Below are 27,449 nucleotides of genomic sequence, written 5' to 3' on the forward strand. Positions count from 1 at the left end.
ATTCCAGGAAACCTTCGGATATCCAAAGGTTGATGCACCATTCCACAGGAACTGGCTGAACCGTTTCTCTATTTCCTTATTAACTCCTTTTGGCAAAATAAATGTCATAGCACAATAAATTATAGTGACATGAATACTGATTTAATGAGTTGAATTCTAGCTGCAAATGACAGCCGAATCGAAGCCCAACCCTGCAATCTCTTATCAATAATTTACTAATTTGGAATTTCTTATTAAAACAATATACAATAAGAAGTTTTGACTAATTAGTTTTATATTACTATTGAGTTTTTGAATATTGTTATTTATATTTTCATATTAATTGACTTGAATACAAAATAAAATATAATAATTTATGAATACGAAGTACAATTTTAATTTTGAAAAATATTTTTTATTTGGTAGTACCAATTAAATTTAGAAAGTGAATTACAAATAATAGAAGTAAATAGTTTCCTTATCAATAAAGCAATTATTATCAATTTGTTTTGAAAATATAATTGTATAATATAAATGTTTCAATGACAGAAACATAAATAATATCATGAACTTAATATATTTTATGACTAACTATAATAATATATTTACTTGTAAAAATATATTTGTTCAGTCTCCATAAAAAAATAAATTTCCTTACGCATATATCACGTCGGTAAGTCCCCACAAGATCATTGATATCCGATTTCAATAATTCTTAACTTTGAACATTTAAAACCAAGATCTTATACATATATTTTACAATCACCATCATAGGCATAATCGTGAGCTGTAGTTATGTATAGCCTAGAGACTTAATCCAATTCCAAAGTTGCTAATAAAATGCCGAATTTATTTATGTGTACGAACACATAAAAGCTAGATTTGCTGATTGACTCTACCTTAAAAGTTTTCTTGATATACAGTACCTCTTGGGAGGATAGTTTGTTGATGATGATTGTATACTATAAACGATTTCTCTCTTTCTTTTTTTTTTTTTATTTGCTATTGGTTGGCAGTGTTTCTTTCGTATGGTGAAGAGTTCAAAGATGTTCCAATTGTAAGCAGAGTAGTGGTAGAAGTACAGAACAAAAATATTTTCGAAAACAATGAATTTGAGTTTCATTGATGTACCAATTTGCTATATTGTTGAGTTGAGCTGATTTTGATGTGCTTTGGGAGCTAATCAAGTAATAATTATACAACTAGAAATTGGTTTTGAATCAAAACTTTTATTTCTCTTGTTAAGAATAAGCCGGACCTTGTTGGGCAGAGCAACAATTTTCCACATACTACAAAGAAGGCAAAAGTACTACCGAACACACTTAATTCTTATTTACAATAAACTTTTTACATAGATGGTAGCTGGTGCAAGAGGGCTCCTACTCCGAGGTACTTGAACCCGAGTTGAATTGAAAGCTGGTGCAAGATCATCTTCACCAACATTAAGCTGTTAGAATGAGAAAAAAAAAAAAACAAACAAAAAAACGTGTACAGAATTAACAATTAAAGTGAAAAACACGCAACATAATGACATGCAATAACAACTTACATCTTCTTTATCAACTTTTCCCATATTTAGGAATCAAGTAAAGTTGAAACCATTGCAATTTCCTTTGTATAATTCAAACCCAAAAGTGTTTGATTTCTATGAAACCCTCACGTTCTCAACATTCTAAGTTGGAAGCAATAGAATTACGAATTTTAAGGCCGCTTTAAATATGACGGGCGCAAGACAGTTTGGAGTTGAGGCCTTAATGAGAAGTAACCCTCCACCGTTTTTTTCTTGTTTATTCGTGATTTCTTCATTATGTTAGGTTTTGTTCCCATGTCGCTTTATTAAAACTTTTTGTTTATGATACATTTAAAACTCTTGTATAAATTCTACAGAAACACCATATTTGTTCGTATCCTCATCGTCTTAACTTTGGAGGTGTATCTAAGCATGGTTGGAAATTCCATAGCACACAATCACAAATTAGTTGATTTGTGAACTTCAAAAATAAAATGTCGTATACTAAATTGCGTTACAGTTCTAGATGCCAATCTCATTATTCGTTTTTAAATTATTGGTAAAAATATCTTAAAAGAATTTTCAATACATTTTGTCAAGTATCAGCACAATAATCATTTATCAAAAGAAAAGTTAATAATGTAGTTTTTTGAAAATATGAATAAATATGGCGTTGAATGCAATTTGACTAGAAATAGTAAACTGAATGCTTCTTAAAAATGTTCCAAAAAACTTCAAAAACAGTTTCAATCACTTTTATGAAAATAAAATTCAATAACAAATTTCACAAAGTCCAAAACATATGACTTTTCGTGCATTCATTCAAAAATAATTAAATGAATTCATCTATTGCAAATCAAAATATTTTGTTAATTTGTCTTCAATATTTGCAAGTGTACTTCAAGCTAATCGCGAAAACATGAGTTTATTACAAAACACTTGACAAGAAAAACAAATATTTGAGTAAAAGATAAAAATTGATTTTTAGAACATGAATTTGACAAGGAAAACAAATCTTTAAGTGAAAGAGGAAAACTAATTTCCAGTATTATTATTTAGAAATAAGAATTAAAAAGTTCTTCAAACACTGTATATGTTACCAAAACTCTTTTTTCCTCAAAAACTATTTATCAACTCATGAAATTATATAATACTCAGAAAAGATTTACCAAGTCCTTTTGAAAAGCAAATTTTAAATTGGCATCTAAACAACCGTTTCGCATTTTAGCATAGCATTTAATTTTAAAAGTTCACAAATAAAATAATTCAAGATTGTATGAAATAGATTTTTCAACACATGTTTCTATGATACACCTGCAAAAATAAGAGGATAATTACATGAACCAACATGGAGTTTGTAAATCCATACAAGAATGCCAAATGTATCAAAAACAAAAAATTTTAAGGCAAGCGCATGAAGAGAAAACCCAACACAACAAACGAACCAAGAACAAATTTACAAAAACAGAGGAGGGTTTATTCTCCAATTTAGGTCTCAACTCTACCCTTGCATCCTTCACATTTTGAGCAGCCCCAAAACCCACAATTCTTTTCTTTCCAAACGAGAATGGTGATTACGCGGCTTTTCAAAGAAATCGGAGCAGTAAAATTGGGTTTGAATTATACAAAGTGTAAAACTCAATGATTCAACCTTCTTGATTTCAAAATGTGGAAGAAAAATTGACAACGAAGAATTAATAGGGGCATTGGTTGCTTTTTCGTTAGAAACTAGAAGAGACGAATATGAAGATAGGTACGCTACCATTAGGTTCTAAAATATCATCAAAAAACACACATTAGCAGCCAACATATGTTTTAATTGAGCATTTAAATCCTACTTAAACTTTTGATTCCCACACAATCCTTATCGATATGAGGTTATCTACTTTGCACGAAATTAGCAAACCAAATTCAAACTCTAGCCCTCGCTCTTGTAAAGGACAAGTATGAATCACATATACCAAGTGACATGCTTCACTTGTAGAATCAAATAAACGCATGTTACAAGTATTACTGAAAAATGATATATCAACAACAAAACTTGCAAATAAAAGAATTCCTCCTAAATTACCAGTAACAACACTTCTATAAGAGACTATAAATCGTATGACATCTATCCTTTGCATTAATACATAATAACGAAGTAAGGCACAAAAGAAAACAACATAAATGTCACTGCGGCATGCTCTAATTTGAAGCATAAAAACAGATACTGCATAACCAAGAATATACCTTTCTAGATGGCACTTGAGAGAAAATATTCTGCTGGTCCATTAATTGGTTTAGGAAGTTTCATCACAGTCCCAAGAGAATATTAAGATACTAAAAGTCGAGTTAAATTAAGAGTAAGAGATGGATGGTGGCACTGAGCTTTCAGCGGATCACATATAACGAAGTTCCATCACAGTCCCAAGAGAATATTAAGATACTTAAAACTCAAGTTCAAATAAGAGTAAGAGAGAGTGGAAGGATGGCGGTCAGCTAGCAGTGGATCACATATATGCATTAAGAGATGAAGTAGGCAAATTGATCAGCAAACATAATGTTACTTTCTGCTCCTCAAGTAGACGAAGAGTCACTAATCAAAATGAAGATATACATGGTTTTCCATTAACTTCAAGCAGTAGTTTTGCTCTGGATTGTGTAATTGACAACATCAGCATCTTGCTCATATAGCTCCATATGTTAACAAGTGGAGCCAAAAAGTTTCGGCACCAAAGTCCTACGAGAACCAAGGATCATTGACAGAATTTTCAGAAAACTTCAAAAGATATCACTAGACAAACCTCTCACATAGATACAAAATCATTTCTAAAGAAAACTTTTGTGAAAAGCTTGTAAGTGTACATATAATCCTTTTACATCAATGAAAATAATCTTTTCCGAAAAGAAAAAAAAAAAAGAAAATCATTTCCGTTGCATTTTTGCATGCGTTTAGATTATATAACTTCCAGCAAAGAACTTTCTGAAACAGAAAATGCATACATTCATATTATTGCTACAGTCACATTCATATTAAAAGAACAGAAAATGCATACATTCATGGCCACTTGTCTCTGTAGCTGTAAGCATCAATCACAGCAAGGCCAGAAAAAATCGTGCCTTCTTCAAACGCTCAAACCTTTTTGAACAACTTGGAAGAAGCCCTGGAAACAGCTATGACACTCAAGTTTGTCTCTTTGGAGTGAGAAGCCTTGCAAAGCGGAGTGGAACATGAGCTCTAACCAAAGCTCCATCCTTTGATGTATTCCTATCGAATGATTGTCAAACATTGAAGTTTCTGAGATTATATTTTGTTTAACAACAGAAAAAATTGGATATTGAGTCAAACACGGACACAAGTACACCTCAGAATGCTACAACCTTTATCATCGCATTGTCAAAATTATGGTGAATTTGGCACTGACTCAAGCATGGGCAGAAGACAACCTACGACCGCTATACCCTTTATATTGCATTATTACAACTGCACAAAATCGGACCAACATATGATGCGAAATTCTAGGTTCTTTTTCTCTTTCTTCTACCCGAATTCACAATTTTCTAAAGCAAAAAGTTGCTTCCTTATTATGAATCAGTCTAGCATATCCTTGTTCCTATTACCTCCGAGAGAAAATACCAGATAAATTTGCATAGGAGTTCCCCTTTATCAAAGGGAATCAGAGGTTCCGCCCACACCATCATATCCCGTTGAAGGAAAAAGTCAAGGATCACATAAGAACATTCAATCTACTGGTAGATATGTCCCATATAAAAGAGGACGGAGAAAAGAAGATCAGAAACCAATTTGTAATTATGCAAGATAGCCATGGAGAAGTACCTTTAGTTCTTCCTGAACTGCATTACAGAGAAATCATCTAACCCTTCACCAGTTAAAGCAGAGATGCATATGGCATCCACTTTTTTTCTTAGCTTCAGACTTGATCTTTTCCGGATCCTTTGCATTAGCGACCTGTAGAGATATGCATTAACCAGTCAGGAAGTGATGCTCTTACACTCCATTGCAACCAGTCAAACCTCTCGTATTTTGAATGGAAGTTTGTTATAAATCTAAACCATCAATAACTTGAGAATTAAGAACAAAACCAAGCATATTCAGTCAGTGACAACCACACTAGGTTAGCACACTGTGTTAATGTCAGTCTAATGTCGTGTAAGAAATCAATTACTACCAAGGGTATGTATCAATAAGTCACGTTCATATATTAGAGAGAAACATATATAAGGCAACCCACAGTCAATAAAGTGGATGGAGTTAATCTGAATGCCTTATCCTCAACCACGGTGGTATCATTGTGTAGTGCAATCTTGAGTTTTCGCACTATCTTATTGGGTCGGCGATATTGTTGACGAGTTATCAGATAGGAAAACCAAAAACTATAAATAGAACATAAGAATGATTGAGCTAACTTCAACGTCGCTCCTCAAAATTGTGCATATTTAAGCACAAATGAAAAATAAATCCCACTACCTTGTTCCAAATAATTAATTTAGGGGATTGATGATGTATCAAGTTCTGGAAGAACTTTTTCCACAGCGTCAATCTGTTGCTCTGCCACTGGATGCCTGATCCAAATTGAACAATGTACTATAGTTGAGATTTGCAGTCTACTATTCAAATGGTCAATCATACCTAATATCCACCACATGTACTAGAAGTGATGACTCATATATCTCTTGCAGAGTTGCCCTACAAGCAGCTACCTAGAAGAAAAATGATTGGTTGAAAGAAACATCAATTAAATAAAACAGCCAAGATTTAATTCACTGAACATAACAAAACACAATCAGAAATAACGGGGAATGACCATGACATAGGAGAAATGTTCATATGAGTGTTGTTGGTAACTTCTGGATGAAGCCAACAGTGTCAGTTAAAAGAAACTCCTTCCCATTCTTCATCCAAACAAAAGAGAGTACAGGAATTCCCTACATTTAGGGCACGCAAGGAAGATATATAGCCAAAAAAAGTACAGGGAAAAAAAAAAAAAAAGAGTAAAACAGTGTAATTCAAGAATTCGGTGATCTTCAAGAAAGTTTTCCGTCGGGCAGACAAATTTATTGAACCAAGATACATTTAATTTCACAATGCAAGAACCCTAAATCAAGAAACTTAAATAAAAGTCACTTGTTTTGAGTTGATGACTTACAAGAAGTACCTACCTGAAGAAGAAGAAAACCGAGGCTGGGGGCTGGAGGAGGATGAAGGGTGTGTTGTGAGTTTCACAACGGTAAAACAAAATTTGCCCGTTAAATATCTAAATACACCCTATTGTACTTTCTTGGGCCGGGCCGGGTCACTCTCCATTAAACTAGGGTCCAATAACAACAATTATTGGGGCTTAGTAATAAAATGTGTTTGACATAACTTGGGCCTCCGATTATATACATATATATATAATAATCACAAAACTACATTACTATTGTGTGATAATAATGTATCGCATAATATTTGTTTACAATCATTATAAAATTTCACTCATTATTGAAATATATTAGTTTTGAACTTCTCATTAAGAAAATAAATAACCCAAAATTGAAAATATAATAAAAAATCAGTCTATAAAAAAAAGAGCATAATATGAAGTGACTGTTTTTCCCTTGGAAGATACATTACAAGAAATTATCTCCATCATAATGTATCACGAGGAGTGTTCTGCGTAAATTTTTTTTAATTTAAATTGAATTTAATGAAACATCAAACAATTACACAAAAAATATAATATATTTGTCAGGTAATTGGTGTACAATTTAAGAAAAGTGATCTATTACATGTAAAATATAGCATATTTATTCTATGAACTGTCGTATTTTGGACGAACCTGATTTAAATAAAACTTTTTATATTGTAGATATATACCCATTTTAGTTCTTAAATATGAACAAATCTTAACTCTATGTATCTGATTTCCATGTCTGTAGTGACACTAACTCCACGTTGACAACTTACAAATTTAGGGACTAAAGTGAGAAAAAAAAATCTAAACTGATCATTTTATCCCCAATTATAATTTGGTCAGAATGATCAATTTGAGATAAAGTTAAAGTTTAGAGATGTTAACGTCAAGAAATGAACTTGAGAAACTAAAATTATTCTAAATGAAACATAAGGAATTAACTATAATATTTAACTCTAACAATATATATATATATATAGTACTTCTAATTCCTCTAAACTACTTAGAAGATGAATGATGTATCTAACTAAATAGGCAAATAATATTTTGACACGCTTAATTTGATTGAAAAGATCTTATATATTTATAACAAAAAAATGAGTTACTAGAGGGCACGTTAAAATTTAAAAGGAATAGCATATGAATAACATATAAATACTAACCCAAACTTCAAAAAATAAAAATATAATATGGAATAAATATCCTCAATTTTATTAAATTAAAAGTATTGTTGAAAATTTTAAATTAAGTGGCTTCCAACTAATTAATTTTATTTTAAAATTAATATTAGATAATTATTTTTTTATTATAATTTTTTTTTATAATATAATGGACGTATCATTTTTAGAATTCTAATAAGTGTAACTTGTGATTAAATATAAAATAGTGAGAATCCCTTGAGTGTTTATTCCTATAATAAAAAAACATCCACACCCTTATTGGGGTACATTTTCATAATATGCTCTTATTGAATTATATCGTTTTTCGGTAAAGGTAAATTGCATTAAAAAAATTATAATGTACAGTCGTATGATTGATGTTGTGTGCCATGGAATTTGCCATAATCTACACAATGCTACCGTACTAATTTTATTCGGCAATTCTGCACTAAGTGTACGTAATCTAATTTTGTCTAAAATAATGATAGCCAATGCCGACGGGTCTCGATCCAATTGCTGAAATTTCCTTCTATTGCTCTCCTGCCAAATGGGATATACTAGAGATGCTAAAAGGTTGCGATAGGCGGTGTTAACTACATGCTTTCCTCGCCACTTTCGCGCAGCAATCATCACATCAATCATCCATCCTCTGTTTGTCCATGCAAATCGAACCTTCTTGCGTAAGATTTGAACACACTGCTTTGAGTAAGGGCAAGAAAATAGCAACTATTAGTGAGTCTCCAGCGTATCCAACGAGCAAAGAACACAATTTCTATTAAAATGTTGTAACTACGGAAGATCCATGATCGAGAGTCGTTCATGTAGATCTAGCCATAAGATAAACGAATTTCGGGGGATTTTGAATGGGCCAATAAGGAGTGAATACCAACCTACCTTTGGGCCTGAAGAGCAAAAAATGTCATACACCCTCCTGTTGGTGTAGGGGCCTCCCCTCAGAGTGATCGAGTCGTGTGTGCCACGTAGTGGAGGCAAACTTTGAATGATGTCCAACATAATAATGTCCGCCTGTGTGGGTTTGGGTGTGAGCAGCAATGGCCAATGCCATACTCCATTGTGAATAACCTCTCTAAGGAGCATATCCGCCCGTGTGTGGGTGTGATAGGGGTCGTGTGGAACTATAGTCATTAAAATCCCCATAAGATGCCAAGGATCCTGCCATATATATATATATATATATATATATATAAATTCTCCATTACCGATCTTATAATGGATATGAGATTGTAGTATATGTCGAAGTCTAAGCAATTTGCGCCAACCCCATGCCCCGGAATTGGCCTCAACTGTGCATATAAATTTGCCTTGAAGTCTCATGGTGTAAATCCATGTTACCCATATAGAACCGCGGTATCTACTTACTATTCTCCAGATATGTCTACTCATAAGAGTCCGATTGAGCTGCTACATTCATGATTCCCTGTCCTCCTTCTTCCACTGGACGACACACTTGATTCCAGGAAACCTTCGGATATCCAAAGGTTGATGCACTATTCCACAGGAACTGGCTGAACCGTTTCTCTATTTCCTTATTAACTCCTTTTGGCAAAATAAATGTCATAGCACAATAAATTATAGTGACATGAATACTGATTTAATGAGTTGAATTCTAGCTGCAAATGACAGCCGAATCGAAGCCCAACCCTGCAATCTCTTATCAATAATTTACTAATTTGGAATTTCTTATTAAAACAATATACAATAAGAAGTTTTGACTAATTAGTTTTATATTACTATTGAGTTTTTGAATATTGTTATTTATATTTTCATATTAATTGACTTGAATACAAAATAAAATATAATAATTTATGAATACGAAGTACAATTTTAATTTTGAAAAATATTTTTTATTTGGTAGTACCAATTAAATTTAGAAAGTGAATTACAAATAATAGAAGTAAATAGTTTCCTTATCAATAAAGCAATTATTATCAATTTGTTTTGAAAATATAATTGTATAATATAAATGTTTCAATGACAGAAACATAAATAATATCATGAACTTAATATATTTTATGACTAACTATAATAATATATTTACTTGTAAAAATATATTTGTTCAGTCTCCATAAAAAAATAAATTTCCTTACGCATATATCACGTCGGTAAGTCCCCACAAGATCATTGATATCCGATTTCAATAATTCTTAACTTTGAACATTTAAAACCAAGATCTTATACATATATTTTACAATCACCATCATAGGCATAATCGTGAGCTGTAGTTATGTATAGCCTAGAGACTTAATCCAATTCCAAAGTTGCTAATAAAATGCCGAATTTATTTATGTGTACGAACACATAAAAGCTAGCTTTGCTGATTGACTCTACCTTAAAAGTTTTCTTGATATACAGTATATCATAAATATTTACTATTCTCGAAGTAGCTTAAAGGTATCAGAACTCTTAAATAGTCTTCTTTTAATAGAATTTTATGCTTTTATAAGTAATTTTTATTTATTATTATAAAGGTTATTTAAGTAAGGGTATGAATTTCTTTTTATAAGAAAAATCACGTGAAAGATTCATACATTTATATATAGTATATAGATATAGATATATTTTAGTACAAGGAATTTTCTTTTGTCACAATTATAATTACTATTATTTGTTAAATTTTGTTATCAAGAAAAAATAGTGACAAAAATTGTCACTAAATACTATCAATGACACATGCATGTATAGTACCGACCTGCAACAACAAATAATTGTTCTCACTATTTTTATTTTCACTAAGATGTCACTATTTTTGTGCCATTAATTACACATCAGTGACAAGTTTTTGAAAATTATTGTCACTAGTAACTATATAACGACAAAATAAAAAGTATTACCACTTAATATATATTTATTGTGATAATTTTAGAATTTTCACTTGATATTTGATATGTTCACTATAAATAATATCTTCTTAAATCTCAAATTGTTGCTTACTAATTTTAGATGCCAATTAAAGCACGTATATGCCAAGTGTAGGCTCAAATCTGTTACAAATGTTCACATTCTAGGGATTTAAATCACAGTGCATTCATTTTATGTCTTTCAATGCAATACAAGTCAGAATTTTTAGAAGAAATGTTTGGTTTTCATGCATTCAGAGAAAAAGTACAACTCATAATAAAAAAAGTAACAATATGTGTTCAATTACATTTTCTTTTCCTTTTATGTTCCATTAGTCAAATTAGGTATTACTTAGTGACAATAATAAATAAAGTAATTTGACTCCATTAGAAGATTGTTGATTGTTTGGATTACTTGCAACCTATATCAAAATACGAGCCAACGGAGATGATATATTTCTAGTCATTTTCAGCTGAAAATTTGACTTTATATCGAATGATATATCGAACATGGGAATGAAAAACATCTGAATCAAATATGGGAATCATTAATTAGTAGTAAAACTAACAACGGAGGCTAATGTTGCACTCACAGTCCATGCGTGCAGTGTGGTGGTGAACTCGTGCTTCATGTATAGCACATCTGATCGCAATTGTGCCGGTATAATTTGGACCTGTCGTCCCCTATGCAGAATGCATAGATGCATGCGTATACAAATGTGAAGAGAAAAAAATGTTATTTCTTTAATTTGTGATACAGTAATACCACTTATGACGCGTTTCAACCTCTTGCTATGCTACAAAATTATTGGCTCTTTGAAGCCTGAAGGTTCCCCGTGTGGAGAAAACATAGTGACTGAAAAAGAGGACGTGAATATGTGGCTCACCTAAATATGAACATACAACTCTTTTTCAGGGTATGAGAGAGCAGTAAGTGCAACTCTCACAGAAATATGAGTGCTCGATTTCAATTGGTAATGTTTTTATTATATAGATTGGTGATATATTTCCATTTCCACATAAACAGACCTGCAGCTCACTTTGTCCCAAAGATGGCTAGGAAATCTATCAAATCTTTCCTGGGAAGTTACAAAGGCAAATCATCAGGCTAGCTGCATCTGGTCTGTGCGAGCTACAAAGAGAATGCCGCGGGTAGCTAGAAAACCCTGTAGTGCAAGCTGTATCATGAACGTTCTGATTCCTTCGACAACTCTTGAAGCTTTTCTTCGAAATCTTCAAAAGGTGAGGATCCACTTGAAGAATCACTTTCGAAAGGTGTGCTCTCCCTGGGCGATGCAGGGAGTGACTCTTTGATGGATAAACCTGATGTAGAAAATTATAGTTCAGTTATGATTCAAGTTCTTTCCTTCAGAAAAGGACAAGTCTGACCAAGGGTACTGGACATCGATAAAAAAGTACTAAACATGAAAAATTACCAAACAGACAGTTTGTCTGATAGTGAGTCGACTTCATATATGTAGAGAAGTTGGCTAAACAATTAGGAAAATGGTATCTGCAGTATTACGTGTTTTATTTCCACGTGAAAATTAGTAAAATACACATATCACCTTCCACATTAAGGCCACAACCACATACCCCCAAACACATGATCATACCCGCACATCATGATAATAATGTAACAAATCTTGGTAACAATAATATAATAAATGGAGAAGGAAAAAATGAATATATGCACTAACCTCTCTGTCCTCTAGAACGGAACTTTTTAGTGTGACGTCTAATTAGCCTTTTAGCTTTTGTTATGGTTAGCTGTCTGGCAAATGGTGAGAACTCTGCATCACTTTCGCTCCACTCACCATGGAGCTCATTCTCTCCTTCACCCCTCATTGTCCTCAAAACAAAGGCCTTTGCCTTGCGGCGCTGAGAATTGAAAAGGCCCCTTATGGAGGTAACAAAACCATCACCTGCCCCATCACTAGTACGCTTTGGCCAGGCCATTGGGAGCTGATCAGTTTTCTCAGCTGAACCTCCATCACTATCGCTGAGATTGAGATCACTCTCTGGAACAGCAACAGTAGTGGGCTGCGCTTTATCTTTAAATTTCTTCCCCTATAAAATATGAAGTTGGGCAACAAGATTATTACAAAGGTACACCCCGGGGGGGGGGGTTGGTACAGACAGCGACAAGGATCTCCAATTTTACCTGCATTCCTGTGACAGATTTTAGAACTCCCCAAATTATATGCTTCTTTACACGTGAGAATAACCTCCTCCATGTTCCAGTGAACTCAACACGATGGAATGTGTCCATCAACAACCTTAAGTCACTTACCGCAAATCTCGATCCTTCATAGGTAAGTAACAGCTCAACCTACAGCATTATGATGCATAAGTTAATTGCAATCAGAATTCCTGAGAAAAATAATAGGGAATAACAGATACAGACAGAACCAACCTGACTAATCTTGATATTGTTAAACTCCCTCAACCTTCGAGGAGGTCGGGATCTTTTATCATCTGGTACTTTTCCGGCCTTTTTCTCATCTTGAGAGGACCGTCCAGGTTTCACTTGTTTGGTATCTTTAAATTTATTTTTAGTGTTGTCATCGTGCTGTTCAAGACCAGCATTTGGACCAGCTTTTGGTGAAGAAACATTTGAAGAGTGCATTTGCAATACAAGTTCATTTGCCACAGATTCTGCCACAGTTTCTTCCCATGTTCTGTCAAAGGAAGATGTTCTTCTTAGCTCTGGGATTGAACCACTACCAGATTTTGCTTTCAGATGCTGCGACTTTGGTGCCTGCACAACAAACCCTTAGCAAATTATACTTGCAAACTTTGGGGTTTAGGAAAGGAACTTTCTTATCAGATACTTGGAGGTTCTATTTTACTATATCTAAGCCAAGAGCCTTGGATTACAAAAAATTAGTAAACAGACCTAGCTATAAAGGAAATGTCGACAAATAAATGTCTCTCCCATAGTGGCACAGAACAAGAGTAAGGTCAGTGATATTTTATATTCAATTTGAACCTTTCGCTTTGTTTGGTTATATCTTTAAGTTGTCTTTCTTTGTTATTGGCAGATAGAGAGAGAAAGAGAGAAATATGTGCATGTGTTTTTGAATGTTTTTAATATGTTTGGTTTGTATTAGTATAGGATAAATAAAGGTAAGTTAAAACTGTGTTTTATCGACATAGGCAAACATTTAGGATTTTTTCGGCTGTAAGAAAAAATAAAGACTTTATCTTTCTTTCTAGAAAAGTGATGAAGGAAATGAACAAGGTAAACATATCTAACATATTTTTGCCCCATAGATACTGAGACAAGCTGGAATAAGCGGGTTAGCTCTAACTTCCTGAAAGCAGGAACTGTTGTGCTGGTAAATCCAGTTACCTGTTTATCTTGGTTGAACTTAGGGTGGAGATTTAGACCATGTTTCAAATTGCTTTTGGGTAAAATACAACACTATATGTCCTGTATACCAATAAAAACATCTTTCAACCAGCACTGAGTGGATATATGGAAGTCCAGGACATCAGTCATGGTAAGCAGTGGAGCGGGATTTCAAATCTTTGTGCTATTATTACTCTGTGCACATTTTTTTGTGCAAAAAAATTGTTTACATGGGATGAAGAGGTGGTGTTGGTTGCTGGAATAGGTACTGAGTTTGATGCAAAGAAAGCTAGAAGTTGTTGATGCAAAGAAAGCTAGAAGTTGTTCAGCAACCACCCATGGATAGTTGATTTGTGGTGTATTAGTTTTCTGATTCTACTGCTAGGCATTCCTCCATCTTCTGTTTGACAATTCTCTGAAGGCAGTCCACAGAAGATAGCTTATTTCATGTCAATACCATTTCTTGTGCATATTTTCTATTCTGCCCCAACAACAATGGAGCCCAAGATCATGTTTTCTTCACTTGCTCACTCATCGAGGAAGCTGGCTTACCTAGTTGCTAAGACTCACGGGGTAAAGATCTTGTAACACCTACTCTTCAAGCTTATTCTTATTGCTGTGAGTTTATTATTCTTGGTGATAAAGGATTCAAAATATTCCAAGGTAGTTGTAAGTTCTCCTAGGAAGATATACAAAAGCATTCAAGTATGTTTGTCGTCCAAGTGGAGCACTACTATTTTCAATTTTAAGGTTTTGCGGTCTAAGTTAAAAATTTAGAATGCGCATATTCATACCAATAGATCATTTCCAGTCAACAATCATATTTTTGTCAAAATGGGACCCACATCATGTTTGATATAATGTTATACCGATTTAATAATAATTAAACTCCAAGCAAATCAAAATATTTTCTCTTTCATTCACATAATATTGATGTGATGTAAAGAAACTAATGGAACCCACGAAAAAATTGATAAGATTATTCATTCCAATATAATTTAATTGATGAGACATACAGATAATTGTGGGCCCCATAATTACCACTCTTACATTAAATTATTTTCATCATACTGAAATTACTCTATCATAAACACGGTACAATTGCAAATTTTGGTCGCGTTCTCACTTTTATCCCCTGTTTTATGGATTCGACACTTTAGTCCCAAAACTCTAAAATTTTGACACTACTTTTTGTCAACGTTGTCTATCATACCAATGAATGCCCAAATTCTATTTTACCCTTTATATTTTTTTATGGGATTGACGCTTCTAGTCTCAAAACTCTAAAATTTTGACACACTGTTTGTCAACAGTGTCGAACAAATCAATAAATGCCCAAATTCCATTTTAGCCGCTTATATTTTTCAAAAAACGTTAAAAACCCCTGTATTTAAAAGAAGCCTAAAAACTCCCATGTTTTGCAAAAACTCCTTTTAAAACTCAATTCGAGTACAATACTTGTTTTGATTTTATAAAATCACCCTCCTTTGTTTCTTTTATTTTGAGACTGTTCTTTGTTTTTCTTTCTGTATTTTTTCTGCCTCCTAAAAATATAAATAATTATTTCCTCCAAATTGCAATATATTTATCTAAATATAAAAATACTAGAAAAATGTACCAAATTTTGATATTTATAATTTAAATTGAAAATTAAATTAACATCACATAAAAAATTAATATACTAAAGTCATTGTTTAAATTTAAATTTCTACATGAATATAAATATTAATCAATTATAACAAGTATATATCATCATTTAGGTTAATTAAAAATTATATTATTTGTTATAAACAATATTTAAAATTAAATTACCATTATAGGTATTTAAAATGAAAATTAATACTTTCTTTTAATTATTTTAAGTTTCATATTTCTTAATCTTAAAAACTTCAAAAATTATAAATTATAAAAAAAAATTATTGTCACAACATAAATTTACTAATATTACACCTGCTACTCGCCTCCGCCACCGCTGAAGTCTAGGCGACCGGAGTAGAGGAAGGTGGGGGTGGATTGGCAGGAGATAATTTTAGTAAATTTAATGTATAATTCTTTTATTTTTTAAAAAGTTAATTAATTAATTTAAAATTTTAAATAATAGAAAGAAATTATTAAATCTTTATTTTAAATAATGGTAATTTAATTTAAATATTATTTGTAATAGATAATATAATTTATTTAAGTTTATTTAAATTAAAAAAAATAATTTAAAATAGTTAATACTATATAATTGTTATAATTGATTAATAATTATATTCAGATAAATATTAGTATATTATTTTTTATGTGATATTAAATTAATTTTTTAATGTAAATTATAAAAATTTAAGAATTGATATACTTTTATGGCATTTTAATTTTTAAATAAATATATTTAAGAATAAATTGTTTATTTTTTAGGAAGGAGAAAATCATAAAAACACCCACAAAAAACTACCTCAAAATAAAAGGAGTTTCGTTGAATTTATAAGAACAAGGAAGGTATGTTAGTCAAATTTAATCCAAAAAGGGATTTTTAGGAAATACGGGGGATTTTGTAGCCTTCTTCGAAAAATATAGGGGAAAATGTAATTTGGGCATTTATTGGTCAGGTCAACAATCGTTGACTAGTAGCACATGACTCTTTGCCGTTAACATTTAACGACGCAGGACAAATAGTGTCAAAATTTAGAATTTTGGGAGTAGAAATACTGATTTCGTACAATGGCAAACCAAAAGAGAGAACCGCCTTGACTAATGGGATTAAAAGTGCTATTTTGCCCATAAACATCAAACTGAAACATGTTTCAAAAATCTCATCTTTCTCACATGTAGCACATGAACTAAATGAATTTTCCTTTTGCATCCCCATAATAGACATTTCCATATTAAACCCCAAATACATTTTATTTCACAAGAAAATTGTAATGACAATAATTTCAACTCCAGAAATTTTGGGAAGATGAAAATGGACATAAAAACATATCCAGAAAGCTCAAGATCATAAATTCACAGGCAATCTTTTGGCTTAGTAAGGAACAGATTTGACTAACTTGATTCTTTATAGGTAATTAGGAGGCTTGATCACTATTTTCACATAGTACTCACTTAAAGGTAGGCCTATGGTCTGTATAGAGATCCACACACTACGTCTAGAATAGATTATGCATTTTTTTTTGGCATCCCGAGGATTTGTAAATGCTCAAAAGTAAGATATATGTACTGTTAAAATTGGGACTTCTAAGATACTCACTTGGGAAGAATCAACATGAACACTTGATTGGTTAACACTTGAAGCTGCAGAGCCGGAGGTGCTTGATTTGGAAGTTTCAGCATCTTTTGTTGAATGACTGCTAGATGGAGATGCATCATGAACTGTTGAGCCTTTCTTTACACGCCTTGCAGCTGCTGTAGTTGAAACCTTCCACACTTCCTATACATCACATAAAATTATATAAAAATTGAAGTTGCCTTTAGTGATTATCTGATTGAAAGAGGCAAACAGTGAATGATTACTAACCTGCCGTCGCTGGGAGTCTTGTTCTTCTTCAGGAAAGAAATAGTGCCACATCACTTTGTACAAGGACTCAGTCAGATGTATCTTCAAAGGGTAAATATCCACCTAGATGTAGGATAGTAGGTTATTATGCGAGAACAATGAAAACTCGACTTGGGGACTGGATTATACACTACTCAAGGAAGCTAATACAAAATGGCCTTTATCATTCTTCATTCAGTCAACAGTAATTGTGGGAAATGATGACATCATATTTATCTTGACTATTGTACCTGTATATGCATTTAACAACAAACACATGTATATTATGTTATTATACATTTAATCTAGCATTATTACATAATAACAATAACAGCCAACTACAGGGAACAGAGATCTATTTTATCAGGTCTGGTGGCATATGGGGGACAGCTCCCTCTAGACAAAAGTCGTAGGGCTACAATATCCAGGACGTGCATAACATGGTTCACCAACCCCCGCCATATCAAAAAGAAAAGGGCAAAGAGAAAAGGAAAAACGGAAGCGTAACATTAACACCTATCCTCCCAAATAAATACTGAAATTTGAGCTGTCCTCCACAAGTAATCATGCTGCAGATTTTAGAGGTTTCAAAGGTCTCTATTAGATGTACTAAAAGATGCATAATCAGTTTTGCTGAGTGCAAATGTCATAGGAGGTTTCCATATGGCAACAAAACCAAGAAAATATTTTGCATGTGCTGTTCCATTCTCATAAACAGAGAAATTATGAAAAACAAAAAGCTTAAATCCTAACCTTATTAAATAACTACTGAAATTTGTGTTGTTTTCTATAACATCATTATGCAAGAGATGGTTTCTAGTTTTTGAAGGTTTCTATCTAATGAACTGAATCCAAAGATACATAAAATCTATTAGTAATTATTAGTATGCAAGGTTCGCATTTGCCACTCCATTCACATCATAAGGAGAAAATTAGTAATTATTATCACAAAACCTATTTATTCCATAAACTAACAAGCATAGCATGTAGGATTTACCTTGTTAGGATTAAATATTTGGAACAATTGCCCTTGTACAAGCATAGCATGTAGCATTTACCTTGTTAGGACTAAATATTTGGAACAATTGCCCTTGTACTGTTTATAAATGTTTAATGCACAAACATTGTTTAATATTCTGCACTTAAATTCAAGTACAAATCTTTCTTAACTAGAAAAGATTAAACATTAAGTATAATAAATACAGAACATCATTAAATATAACTAATTGATTTAAGTAGAGGTTTTAGGTAAATATTTTGTTAAATGTATATTCGTCAGTTTTGAAAAAATATATATTTAAGTTAGTGGAAATACAGTGGTATATACATTTTATTTTTAAGTTGAACTCATTTTGTTGTTTTTTAACTTCTTTTTAGTTCAAGTCATCAAATTATTGAATGTTGACAATATAGTTTACTTTCCATTTTTTATCTAGATTTATTAATTTGAGAAAATGCAATATTTTGCAATAAATAGTTGGGAGAAAGTACTTATCTCTTCATATTATGTAAAATTATAAATTCGGTCTTAAATAAAGCACGAGGTACTCAATGATATATATATCATGCAAGTCCTTTAGACTAAATATTTGTAATTTTCAGTTACTATATTTTCAATAAACTTGTTTCTTTCTATTTTGATCTCTTAATAATTATCTTTTTCTAAATAATTTGATTTTCACATACTAAGTATTATTTTAATGTCTGAAGTTTTTCAAGAACGTTTGATTCTATATTTTTATGATTAGTGTGCACATAAATATTAGATTATAGTATTACAAATGGGAAATTATATGAAAAATTTAACTTAAGTGGAAAAATGGAAAGTAAAGGAGGTTGTCACAGCAAATTCCCACATCCCATATGATGATCTCAACAATGTCTTTTAAATCTCCAAACCCAAAAACGGTACTTAAAACAAACTAAACATGATACATATTTTTCAATCTTTTAACACATTAACCATGCATTAAGTTATAATTTTATAATTTTCACATAAGATTATATCTACTATGACTACTTTTTATATTCCATTAATAAGTATTACAAAATAAATGTTAGAATAATTTACGTTTAGCTCTAGTTATTTGGATTACAGTAGAGTTAAACAAAATGAGCAAGGAAAAACATAAATAACACATAAAAATGACAGTTGCAATGTCACTTAAGCAAAGATATAAAATATGATGTCTAATAAATTTGTTATGCCTTCATATTGGTCAAACATGACAAATCTTGAATTAATTCTTTCCATTGATTGTTCCATATTGATTACTTTATAATTTCTTTAGCAAATAACACGCTTTCTAAGAATAGGTGAATGAACCATTAATTCAATGTAAAGATTTTAAACTAAATTATTAATTTTTAAATTTTTTAACTAAAAACTATTCTATCTAATATTACAATTAGTGAACAAATGTAATCAAAACACATATGAGAAGTTTACATCAACTAAGAATGATTTTTTTAATGTTTTTGGTGATGGTTTTATAATTGGAAAATATTTCCTCTTATATATATATATATGTTCTAACAAACTTATAAATAATTCTTCCGTTAATTCATATTAAACATCATACATACCCTGCTATGAACTAATTAAAAGAATTAACAATTCTTCACTTTATGAGCATAATAATTGTAGAAAAATGAAATGCTTGTATGAAACTCACCAAAAAGAGGTTCCAGCCAAAATAAGGAAAAATGAAGAAAAGGGCTGATGCAACAAAGAACTTATGTATTGAGGTAAAAAAGTTGTTAGTTAAATTACATTTAAGTTTTAGATATTTATTATCTAAAAATTTTATTTAATCTTGATACTTACCTTTTCATTTACTGGACTGGAATATTTGAGAACTTTCTTAGATCTCATGCATAATTGGTACAGTTGCACTTTTGGTCTCATTACATAGAGTCATACTCACTTTGGTTCCGCTTAATGGAATAGACATTTTTAATTCCAAAACTCTAAGATTTTGACTACTATTGGTCCTGCGGCATTAAATGTTATAAATAATTATTTTCTTGATTATATTTATTTAAATATAAAAATACTAGAAAAAGATACCAATTTTTTTATTTTTTTATAATTTAAATAGAAAATTAAATTAACATCACATAAAAAATTATTAAACTAGAGTCATTTTTTATATTTAAATATTTAAAATGAAAATTTAATACTCATTTTCAATTATTTTTAAATTTCAAACTTCTTAATTTTTAAAAACTTCAAAGATTACAAATTATAAAAAAATAAAATTACTAAAATTAACCCCCTACCACTAACCACCAAACACCGCCAAAGTGCAGGCAACTAGAGCAGAGGGAGGTGGGGTGGGTTGGCAGGAGTCAATTTTAGTAAATTTATTTTTTATAATGTATAAATTTTGTAATTTTAAGAAACTAATTAATCAATTCAAAATTGTGAAACTTAAATAATAATTGAAAGAAAGTATTAAATCTTTATTTTAAATAACCGTGATTCAATTTTAAATATTATTTATAATAGATAATGTAATTTATTTAAGTATATTTAAATTAAAAATTAATTTAAAATAGCTAATAGTATATACTTGTCATAATTGATTGATAATTATATTTATATAAGTATAAGTATATTAATTTTCTGTGGGATATTAATTTAATTTTTTAATCTAAATTAAAAAAATTAAAGATTGATATACTTTTATGATATTTTAATATTTAAATAAATATATTTAAGAGCAAATTATTTATTTTTTGAGGAGGGAGAAAAATATAAAAAACCCACAAAAACCAACCTCAAAATAAATGGAAGAAGATATTTTAGTCGAATTTAGTCCAAGAAGGGGTTTTTAAAAAATACGAGGGGTTTTGTAGCCTTTTCGGAAAATATAAGGGGAAAATGTAATCTGGACATTTATTGGTCCGGTCAACAATCATTGACCAACAACACATGACCTTTTGCCCGTTAATATTAAAACGAGGCAGGACCAATAGGGTCAATATTTTAGAATTTTGGGACTTGAAGTATCGATCTCATAAAATGAAGGACCAAAAGTGAGAACGACTTTATCTAATGCAACCAAAGATGCTATTTTGCTTGCATAATTTTAGCGAGATTGTATAATTTACTAATGGTACTTAGGGTAAATAATCATCGATTATAAAAGACATTTTTCGGAAATATGAGTCTTATTACAGAGAAATGTTTGAAACTAATCTCTAAAATGTGGAATACCATTTTCATTTTACTTTGACTATTAAAATTTTACGTATGAAGTATTACTAACCTGGAACAATTCAAGAGGTGTGTTACCATCCTTTGGAGATCCTTGTTTTGCATCTACACGGAGCATCACTTTTCTGCACCCAGGAAAAGAAACAAAGAGAAAAATGAAAACAGGGAGCTTAGCTGCATCTTTTGCTATCGAGTTATCAAAGAGGAAATATTTCGTCAACAGGGTCGGACTGAGTTGCATGCTAGACCCATCTAATAAATACTGTGATAGATAATATGAATAGTTCAAAAAAAGCAATCAAGCAATTGGTCCATGTTGCATTCCTCTAGTCTGAGCATTGCACAATGGATGAATGAATAGATAAGACATGCACTAAAGTCAAACCATAAACTATTTACAAGACATTGAAATCAAAGGGAAAGAGAGTTTATGAGAGTTTAATTACTAAAAAATTAGCAGGTTAAAATTAAGGAATTGTTTCAACAGGATACAATGTAATTTGACTAAAATGGTGGTTTATGGTAACATATAGGCCTTCAAAGATTTTATTCTTATGGGCATTCACTAAAGGCATTTATCACTATGGTTCATAGACAAACTTATGTAGAACGAACAACCACCATAAACTTTTCAAATAAACTAATCTTCAGACTGTGAAGGTAAGAGGAGATGGATATTTTATGAAGCAGACACCACTAAGAAGAATGGCTCAAAGAAGAAAAATGCATCAGGTGATGAAAAAATGATGTCATCGCCCATTTTTCCTCTTAAATGATATTCTGGATTGCCGGAATTTCTGCTTTTCATTTGATGGACTGTTGTCCCAGACTGCTTACGAGGTCAAACATGAATGCGGGTAAACTTACTTTGTTGTGGTACCGTGGACCAGCCAATCGATAGGACTCTATTGCTTCATCTACTAATAAGTCAAAGCAAATCGGCGATAGCATAATGTAACGCATTTCACCTACTTCACATTGGCAATGAAAAGTAACAGGGACTTGAAATGAACTCTATTGACTCATTAACTAACTTCCCCTAGCCTCATACAAGTACAGGCCAACAGACCCATCACTGGTCATCAGCTGCAACGACTCAAATAAATAGTTATACTCGTGGTCTTTTTTCATGTCTGACACATGAAACGTCAGGCCTATTTTGAAATTTGACGATCCTTGGGAGTTCAGCAGATGTTTCTGGGAAATATATTACCGCCAAGTTATATTGATAGTTCAAGTTTGTTAGTTTTATTACTCAGTTTGAGGATTTGAGCTGTGTTGAGCTTCAATCTCTCCGTTGACAACTTAAGATTTCTCTTCGAGTATCAGCCAGCAATATAATGACTGTCAATTTAGTGTTGGAAAATTCAACCGCTTTGAGATTATCTATTAACCATTATTTCAGATTGAATACAAAAATGCACATTACTCCTGGAATTATCCCCATATATTACTAGATACTCCTTGATATGGATCTTTGTTAAGGAGCATAAATATTATATAGAGACATGCACTATCAAAAAGACAAACTAAAAAATGAAGAAAAACAAATTAGTATTTTATATGACCTACAGGAATATCTTGTATGTTCTAAAGACGGTGGAATGATTTCATATTCTGCAAAAGTATTATTAGATAAAACATTCATTCTAATTTTCTAATGCTTTCAGTTTTGTATTATTCACCCTAATATATATGCTAAGTTTGTTAAAAGCAAAACAAAGAATTTGGAGTTAAAAATCAACTAAATAAGTTGAATACTTTATTTTTTAAAGACAAGATTGTAAAATTGTAAACATTTGAAATTTTGAGGAAGTTATGAGCTTTGTGTTTATAAGAAAATAGGAAATACAAAGCAGAACAAGCAGTGCCAACATTAGATATTGGTAACTGTACACTGTCTTTTCAAACATGTCTCTATGTTGTTTGCAGACATACTCCATCAAGGAGGTAGGCTAATCAAGATGCTGATTTTTCCCCTTAAAAGTAGTTTTCTAATCGTATCATGCTCTGAAGGATAATTTTGACCAATCACCATTCCAAAATCTAAAAAATAGAAAAAGGAAAAGTAGAAAAGCATTCACGCATCTCCGTCCTCCCCCATTACATTACATTCGTGCGCAACCGGGGGGGGGGGGGTTCCCATCCCTCAATTTTGCTTGTACTTTAAATATGAAATCTATCCATACTATACAATAAAGCTCAAGGCCTTAGAATTAGATCAACTTACATACCCTTACTTATACTTAGTCGTTCCATAAATAACCATTTTTTAGTTTAAATAGTTATATCAATTGCTTGATATCATGTAAATTAAACTTTAATATGTTTTATCATTTTTTAACCAATTATTCATTTTATTTAAATAAGAAAACATAATAAAAATCTACATTATCAAGTGTACTTCAAACAATAGTATAAATTAAAAAAATGCACAGTAATGTAATATTATTTAAATATCTTATCTTATCAACTCATCTATTTTGTTAATTTAAAATTTTTACATATCTTACAATAAGTAATTTTAAATAATTGAATTGTCATTATCTGCGTTTTATTTTTGTTCATTTAGAGTTACCATACATCTCCTATAAATATTAGAAAGCTTATTCAAGCTTATAATAAGTAATTTAGAAACATAATATTATAATTATGCTTATGGTATGTTATAACAAGTAGTTTTAGCAATTCAAAGAACTTGAAAATGAAATTCTAATATGAAATTCGCTATAAATTATTTAAATAAATAAGCTAAACCATTTTAGTTTTTGTTCATCTAGAGAAGTTAGATATGTTTCTCACTATTGAATGCAAAAATTGTATCCTTAAATTTTAAAAATGAAGAATTTAAATGAAAAGTAAGATAATAAATTAATATAATAGATACACAACAAATATAATATAACAACGGTATATACTTTTAGAAAGAAATTGAAAATACTTAACGAAAAGAACACTTTTAAGAAAATTAATAAATATATTTTGTTATATTTTACAAGGAAAATGTATTTGGAAAATGGATATTAATTACTCATAGAAATTAACTTACTAATGTGTATTTATTGTACTCACTAATTTTTAGTCTATAAATTTTGAACAACTTATCTTAGTAATTACATTTTACTTATTGTTATTAAAATTGAACTCTTTGAACTAAGAAAAATTTAATTGAATTTAGGATGCAAAATGCTTAAAAAAGACTCTTTGTGCTACAAATATATTTTGATATAAGGGCAATCTAGTCCAAATATTTAGTCATAGGGGTAATACGGTGATAAGAGTATTACAGATAGTTTAGTGGGGTGTATGTTATCTAGAAAATAGTTGAGGGGGGCACAATGTATTTAAAACCTAGTTTAATTGTATTAAAAACTTAAACTTATGATTTACCAAGGGAATGCAATAAAGGGAATTCGCATCTGAAAGATCTTTTACTTTTTGTTTGAATTTAAGAAAAGTGTAGATACTTCTGAAGATTTCTTAACTTAATAGTAGTATATTTAGTCACTTAGTCACTTTACAATATAATGCAACAGTCATAGCCCTGAAAATTGAAAACCCTCATAGTTATTTTTGGCCCAATGGACTAATCTTTCAAGAATATTTCCTCGAAAACCAGAGGGTTTTCGTGCTAAACTGTAAAACTCAGGTGTTTTTGGTAATGACCCCTATAACTTTCATATTCTCAAGTGTAAAGAAAAGAAATTATTTCACAATGAATGACAGCAAAGAACTTATAAATTCAATACGACTGTGTAAACATGTTTGTGTATTTCAGAGATAGAGAGGGGCAGAAATGAAAGCAAGAGAAGGATAGATGGAGAACTCAACGGCAGTCCTATACAACTAATCACTATCATCATTGCTGTTCCAATACCAGGTGTAGCTAAAACTTGGTGGGGAAGTGTATAATACTACGTGAACCAAAGTATTCTTGACTATTCATAAACAAACTTGAGATGAAATTGCAAACGCATGATATGAAACGAAAAAGCAGATGAACAAGAAAAAAGGAGAGCTGTAGTGCGTACTTTCCCCATTCAGCAGGAGGGTTCCACGGACACAGGAGCATGTCTGACTTGGCATTGGGAAGACAATTTCTCACAACAAAGGATTTTGTAGTGAACTTAGCGACACCAACATCCTTATAATCTCTGTCAAAATCATAGATCTGCAGCAAGAAGTTGCAATATAAGTACTAAAACTAGATTAAAGAGTTAACAAAAAAAATAAAGAACTATTTCAAACAAAATCTCTATTAAGTAGGTCGTGATCTGTAAAAAGGAGAAAATGCTCTATAATACAAAATATTAAGAAGATTCATTCCTACAATCAACCGGGCTGCTTGATTCTTTCTTTTTTCTGTTTTGTGGTATATAAAGTGGCCCTTTACCTTGAACAAGAAGCAGTTTCTTCAACATATGTAACCAAAACCAGATCAGCAAAAAATGTTAATATATCATCCAGTTTTACTGGCCTCTGCTTTTAGATACTACAGTGGTCCAATGGGATGTATAGATGGAAAACTTTGAGAATTAGATAGTTAACATGGCCAAGCTAGATCTACATGTGAAATATAACCATGCTCTACACGCCTGCTAAGACATAAAATAAAATGTTGCTGCCAGTCAAAGTAATTTCACCAGTAGATAGTGGCAGAATTTGCAGGGAGCAAGATTACTAATCAGTCAAGCCATGACAAAGTCAGAGTGCAACATGGCGGATTGTAATACTAAAGAGATTATCCGCAGTTATTCATGTAAGCTAACTCAGAAAAGAGCCAAAGTTTATGATAAATTTGCTTACAACGGAACTGAAATTGTCCCCAAGAAACTTGGAATCTCACAAGCTTAGTCAAACAAGCACAAGGCAACAGATTTACATGTATAGGGACTCACCATGTCATTTATCTCAGCTTCAGCAAAAGACTTCCCATCAACAAGCATGCTCCAGACCACCTTATTAATTTGCAAAGAAATCCGCATAGCATAAGAAGGGCTTTTATTTTTCTCTTTTTCCATTAGTCGTAGCTGTGCAGCTTTCTGCAAAGCTGTCCTTAGAGAAGCTGATGCAGCCTTTCTGGAGTTTTGTGCATTGATGAGCTCTTTTTTCAATCTTTGCACCTGAGATGATCTCTTTTAAGTTGTAGAAACCAAACAGAAACAGGCATATAGAGTTATGCAGTACAGCAAACATAAATTTCCTCATGTGATTAAAATCGTTTAATTTGTCAACAATTCTTCGTACAGTAGCAAGATTTTCAATTCTTTGTACAGTAGCAAGATTTTCAGAAATCAACTCTATTCTACATCTGACAATTAACAATTGTAAAACCATTGACTCTTCCCTGGTAAGATTGCCCTTTATTTATGATTACAAGACTGAAACTACAAACCCATTTTATGATGATTCCATGACATTCATATATCCTTGTAATGACAACTGGGATAGCATGGGAAGTAAATAAACTCGGAATTACAAGTGAAGTTACACTAAAATCAATATCCATGTAGCATGCTATCACCTACAGCACCGCCCTTGGTTCCCTCTTGCATCTCTATCCTCTTTCCATGTATACTTTGCACCCTTCTTGAAGTGCTATCCTGCTTAGTCCAGACCCCCAGCACTAAACAGTATACATCTATGCATGCATGCATACATATACATATAC

The 27,449-nt window shown here is 31.5% G+C and overlaps 1 protein-coding gene and 1 long non-coding RNA gene across 7 annotated transcripts in view; both read right to left on the bottom strand.

Annotated features, from left to right (window-relative positions):
- Positions 1-1,188: 1,188 nt before the first annotated feature.
- On the bottom strand, positions 1,189-6,758 carry LOC148788852 (uncharacterized). Of its 6 annotated transcripts, none has more exons than XR_016064890.1 (5): positions 6,649-6,758; positions 5,961-6,189; positions 5,310-5,441; positions 4,528-4,739; positions 1,189-1,426 (listed from the first exon to the last, which is right to left on the bottom strand). It is a non-coding gene; the product is annotated as an uncharacterized LOC148788852 (long non-coding RNA). The 6 variants fall into 6 exon arrangements; XR_016064889.1 differs by lacking the exon at positions 1,189-1,426 and adding an exon at positions 3,972-4,211; XR_016064891.1 differs by lacking the exon at positions 1,189-1,426 and adding an exon at positions 6,298-6,418 and having other exon boundaries at positions 3,972-4,739; positions 5,961-6,193; positions 6,653-6,716.
- Positions 6,759-11,404: 4,646 nt separating this feature from the next.
- SAB (HYPERSENSITIVE TO PI STARVATION 4) overlaps positions 11,405-27,449 on the bottom strand; it is a 45,329-nt gene continuing 29,284 nt past the window's right edge. The window contains exons 15-23 of the mRNA XM_011075966.3: positions 26,677-26,901; positions 25,810-25,949; positions 21,831-21,903; positions 17,539-17,640; positions 17,272-17,451; positions 13,101-13,445; positions 12,849-13,016; positions 12,385-12,754; positions 11,405-12,007 (exon numbers count right to left, since the gene is read on the bottom strand). Of these exons, the coding sequence (XP_011074268.2) occupies positions 11,868-12,007; positions 12,385-12,754; positions 12,849-13,016; positions 13,101-13,445; positions 17,272-17,451; positions 17,539-17,640; positions 21,831-21,903; positions 25,810-25,949; positions 26,677-26,901 (1,743 nt within the window). The 3' untranslated portion in view covers positions 11,405-11,867. The remainder of the gene's footprint in view (positions 12,008-12,384; positions 12,755-12,848; positions 13,017-13,100; positions 13,446-17,271; positions 17,452-17,538; positions 17,641-21,830; positions 21,904-25,809; positions 25,950-26,676; positions 26,902-27,449) is intronic.

Source organism: Sesamum indicum, linkage group LG3 (assembly GCF_026168435.1).
Source record: "Sesamum indicum cultivar Baizhima isolate 11 linkage group LG3, ASM2616843v1, whole genome shotgun sequence".
In the NCBI taxonomy this organism is placed as follows: Eukaryota; Viridiplantae; Streptophyta; class Magnoliopsida; order Lamiales; family Pedaliaceae; genus Sesamum; species Sesamum indicum.